The 5164-nt window shown below is 55.3% G+C and overlaps 1 protein-coding gene across 1 annotated transcript; it reads left to right on the top strand.

Annotated features, from left to right (window-relative positions):
• The first annotated feature begins 626 nt into the window (after positions 1–626).
• Positions 627–4454, top strand: MYL2 (myosin light chain 2). Its single transcript, XM_062504127.1, is given in 8 exon segments — positions 627–678; positions 681–739; positions 1618–1707; positions 2339–2414; positions 3232–3336; positions 4023–4098; positions 4186–4234; positions 4356–4454. Coding segments are annotated over 8 exon segments (606 nt in total).
• Positions 4455–5164: the final 710 nt, after the last annotated feature.

The following is a 5164-nucleotide window of genomic DNA, read 5'->3' as shown; positions in this document are numbered from 1 at the left end:
CGGTGGGGGTGACACATGAGAGAGGAGCTCTTCGTGCCTGCCGGGCTCTGTGGGAGCTCAGCATCCACCTCCAGCCCCTCGGCAGCGCTCTGGGATGGGGCTGCAGGGGGATGTTCCCCGCTCGGCCGCAGGCTGGGTGAGCAGGCAGCTGCTGCTGCTCCTGGAGCATCCCAAGGGAGGTGAGCCAAGGCCAGGGGGGCTCCTCTGTCTCCCTCAGCTCCCGGTTTTTGCCGTGCCAACGCTGCGATGGGGCACCGAGATTTCCAAACACGCCTGGAAGCGCCGAGGAAAAACATTCACGTCCCAAAGTTTGGGGGGATTTTATCTGGGAGTCCCCTGGGGCCAACCCTTCCCTGCGTGTCCCAGCGGAGGGGACAAGCCCGGCGCCAGCCCGAGTGACAAAGGCAGGTGGGATTGTTCCCGTGCAATCCAGGGTCAGCATCCCTGGTGTGGGAGCTGGGGGCCACCCGGCACTTGGTTAACCTTGAAACCCTCCCGGGCTCACATGTCACGTCAGCCGGTGACAACAACAAGCTGCTATTCCAGATTAGAGACAGAGGGACAGAGAAAGGCAGAGACAACAGGGTTGGGGGCGGCCAAATTATCTATTACAGCCAAAAGTGGGCATGGGGCTATTTTTAACCCCGAGGGGGGTGTATTTATTGTTCCAGCCGGGGGGAGGGAGGGAGTGCCTCTGGGACACCCCTCACTGTGACATCGGCGGCCGAGCGAAGCCATGGTGAGTACTGAGAGAAAAAGGCTCCAGCAGGAAGAGATAAAAATCCATTCGTTTTTTCACCAGGATAGCTTTGAGGGCAGGGACCAAAGGAGGCAACAAGGAGTTGAAGGTCTTGTCTGACTTGGAAAGGGGGTGAGAAAACTGGGGAGCATCTGGCTGGATCAGCAGCATCTCACAGGGAGCAGAGAGGTGTCCCCCATGCTAGCAGAGCTTTCAAATTAGGGTAGATGGTTTTGGGGTCCAAATGCAATCTTTCTCTTTTCCCTTCCTTCATGCAGTGAGAGGAAGGGCTGTTTTGTGCCTCCAAAATCCTCATGACAGACCCCCCACGAGAGGAAACAACTGCAGGAGCAAGCACTGGAATGAGGGATAATGGGCTGGGTGGGACAGAGAGAGGCTCTTCAGTCCTCTTTAAAACACACACTGACCCATTTCTGGTGGTTTCAAGCCTCAGTGCAGGAGGAAGAGGCAGATTTTTAATTAAGCCACATTTTAATATCTGCACAGCTGGGTAAACAAGCACTGACCGACCACAACCCTCGTGTGCAACCTCAGCAGTGCTCCCAAATCCAGGGTTCCAATGGGGATATCTCACCCCAGAGCTGACCCTTTTACCTGCCAGTAGGAGAAATTATTTCACTCCTCATCTTTCCTTGGACACATTTGGTTAAATTTACCAGGAGCTGAAATTTAAGCAGGAATCTTAATGCCCCTCAGTATCCCAGAGCTGCAGGGAGAAACTCCCAAGCCTCCAGGGAAGAGAACCCCATCCCAGAGCTCCCACAAAGGAGTCACAAGTACGAATAGGGCACTTTCATGCTTTTATTCCACCCCATAAAAAGCCAGTGAGCTAATGGTACATACTTGGACTCCCGCAGGCACCCAAGAAAGCCAAGAAGAGGATTGAAGGTGCTAATTCCAATGTCTTCTCCATGTTCGAGCAGGCCCAGATCCAGGAATTCAAAGAGGTAGGGGGTTTGGTGGGAAGGAGGGTCCTTGATGGGATGTGACCTTCAGCTCTTTCCTTGGTGCTCTCAAGTGACAGCAGGTTCACATCAGGAGGCAGCAGGCCTGGTTTTGGGTCTTTTTATTTTAAAAGGCAGAATAACAGCTCAGTGACACCGTTAAATCCGGCATCTCCTCAAAGCTCCTGAGGAGCCTGCATCCCACAGAGGAACCGGCAGCATCCCAGGGAGCTGGAGCACATCTCCCAGCTCACTCCCACCTGCCTTGCCAGCAGCTCTTGCCCCCTGCACGGCAGGCACACGGTCCTGGGCAGATCCCAGCTCCAGGGATAACTGGCCCCAGATGGAGGAGCTGGTGGCTCAGGCTGACCTCTCTGCCTGGTGTCATGCTGGGGTGAGAGGGCTTTGGCCAAGGAAAGGGTTTGTACAGCATTGGGGTTTGGGTTGCCATCACCCCAGGGTGCAGAACTGTGCAGGATTAGGGTGAGTGAGGCCCCCAGAGCCCATCCTGGGAGGGTTCAAAACGCCCTTATCCCATCCAAGCAGAAGGGAGAAGGAGCAAGGTACTAAAGCCTTGGTAAAGGCTGACAATTGTCCCTTTCCCTGTGCTCCCTGCCTGCTCCTGTGCTTCCAGGCATTCACCATCATGGATCAGAACCGGGATGGTTTCATCGACAAGGCGGATCTGAGAGACACCTTTGCTGCCCTTGGTGAGACCAGCTTTAGCAGCTTCCCCTCCCCAATATCAGACCTGTTAATTGAGAAACAAAAGAGGGGTGAGGCATTTAACCAAGCCCCTGCCATTCACCGGATCTCTCATTTTGCCAAAAACCTCCTGATCCAAACCCAACCCTGTCAGCCTGGGAGATCCCTCCTGGCTGACCCAGAGCAGTTCCCACAGCAGCACTGGTTTATCCTGTTGGCACCAGAGCCGGCTCCTGGATTACACAGCCAAACATTCCCTGACTTTTCCGTGCCTAGAAGCACCTGGCTGTGCCCATCCCACGGCATCCCGGGGCGTGTGGGCATTAAGGGGATTTAGGGGATTTGTGGGAGGCTGTGACACTGCCAGCTTGGCTCTGCCATCAGAGGTCAGCATGAATCAGCAATGGACTTCCAAGGACAACCCAGCCTCAGGAAAAAGGATGTAGGCATTCAAACCCGTTTGCTTTTAGTGCTGGGGGACAGGACGTATCCCAATGCTGGTCTTGACCCAAAATACCTTCCAAGGAGGGCTAAAAGAGGTTGATCCTTGGGGCAGTGAGGGTAGGAAGCAGCACAGCTCAGTCCTTTGCATCCTTCTTTTCTGTGATCCTGGAGCCTGAGAAGGCAGAGCTGGAGATGGAGATTCTCTCACCTCACTCCTGCTACCTCCATCCCTTGTCAGAGGTGGCTCCCCAGGGATGTGCTATTTCCCTCCAGTGGGGGGAAAAAAACCCAGGGAAGGGTTCTGTGGTGTGTATTTGTAGCCCCCAACACGCAGAGCAGGACACAGATCCATGACTGACCCATAGCTGCTCTCCCCAGGGCGCCTGAATGTGAAGAACGAGGAGATCGATGAGATGATAAAGGAGGCACCCGGCCCGATCAACTTCACCGTGTTCCTCACCATGTTTGGGGAGAAGCTCAAGGGTGAGAGGGCACCTGGGCAGCTGGGAGTGGTCAGTGGTGGTTAGTGGCACTCCTATGCCCCAAAACTCCTGCTGATTTGCAGTACCAAACATCCCTAGATCCAGAGACCCAGATCTCATCCCACGTCTCCCCAGATTGTTGGGGGGTTATGAGATGGTCTCCATGACTCAGTTTCCCCAGCCATTTCAAAACCCAAATGGCTGTGCTGCTGCTGCTGTCCCATAGGAAGAGGGGACAGTTCTTGCAGAACATCTGAGCCTGCTGACACCAGCCATGCCAACAGTGGCCCCCCTGCCTACAGCCAGACTTTGACCCATCATCCTATCTGGCTGCACCCTCAATCACGTACTTAACCCAAGGAATGCAGCCTCCTGCAGATCTCCAAGAGGCTGCAGGGCCCCAACGGCTGTGCCTGGAGCTCTATAAATACTCTCCAAAGATTAGATAAATGTTGGATGCCGGAGCGGTGGCGACACCGCCTGCTCTGCTGTCACACCATGACCCTATGGCTGCTCCTCTGCCTGCCACCAACTCCACTCCAGTCTCCAGCTGCAAGGCCAGCATTCCTGTAGGGACTCCACTTCCCAGTCTGCCCCCCATTTTGTCCCCAAGGCTGGGAGAAGCAGGAGGCTGCAGTTGGCTTCCTACTTCACCATCTCCAATGGCCATGGCTCTGTCACCCACAGGTGCTGACCCAGAAGAGACAATCCTGAATGCATTCAAAGTGTTTGATCCAGAGGGGAAAGGCCTGAAATCTGCCTAGTGAGTGCAGGGATAGCTGGGGCAGGGACTGATGGGGGTGTCCCCACAAGGAGCTCCCCAGTGCTCACCGTGCTCTCTTGATTGCAGCATCAAAGAAATGCTGATGACACAGGGGGAGAGGTTTTCCCAGGAAGAGGTATGATCTCCTTCCCACCCTCTGCCTGCCTCCCTCCATCCCAACAGACCCCATCCCTCCTCCCAGCCCTGGTCCCAAACCCCTCCCATGCCACCTTTTCTCCCTTGCTCTCCCCTGGCAGATTGATCAGATGTTTGCTGCCTTCCCTCCGGACATGTCTGGCAACCTGGATTACAAGAACCTGGTCCATGTCATCACTCATGGTGAAGAGAAGGACTAGCCCAGGCTCAGGGCTGGGGCAGGCATTGCAAGATCACCTCTCCCTAGGTCATACAGGGGTTTCCTTTGCTCTTCCCCTGGAGAGGCATGTGCCTGGGAATTTGGCATGGGAATGGCATTTGCATTAAATGGCATTTTGGCAAGAGGAAATCCAACTGCTGGTGTGAGCAGAGCTTGGGCTTGTGTGGTGTGTCTGTGTCCCGTGGGAGCCCTCAGATCCTTCCAGACCCTGCTGGCCCCAGCACCCCAGACCTCCTGCACATCACCCTCACGTGTCCTTGAGTCCCTCTGCCTCCCACTCCCAGCTTCAAAACAGCCTGCTCCACACTGGGCTGTGCCCATCCCCCCACAGCCCAGGTCCAGCACTGAGGTCAGATTTACTTTAGGCAGCTTCTGCCAGCTTAGCAGGGAGCATGCCATGAGCACACTCATCCCCTGCATCCCACCTGCCAGGCCTTGCCCTCGGGCATGGTGCAGGATTGGGACCGTGGTCCCCATCTCCAACTGCCTTTGGGTCGTGTGACAGGGATGTCACCCTGTGGTAGAGAAGCTGATCCCACCCTGGTGGCAGGTGCTGTCAGCAGTGGGTGAAGCCATGCCAAAATATCCCCTGGTGAGGTCCTGAAGCCTGTGAAAGGTTCTGGGCTCCTTCCAGAGAAGGAAGATGGAATGATATGCAGGATGCAGAAGCTCAAAAATGAAATTCTTTCT

Source organism: Cinclus cinclus, chromosome 17 (assembly GCF_963662255.1).
Source record: "Cinclus cinclus chromosome 17, bCinCin1.1, whole genome shotgun sequence".
NCBI classification, from domain to species: domain Eukaryota; kingdom Metazoa; phylum Chordata; class Aves; order Passeriformes; family Cinclidae; genus Cinclus; species Cinclus cinclus.
The sequence above is the reverse complement of the archived record's forward strand: the minus strand, read 5'-3'. Positions and strand labels throughout refer to the sequence as shown.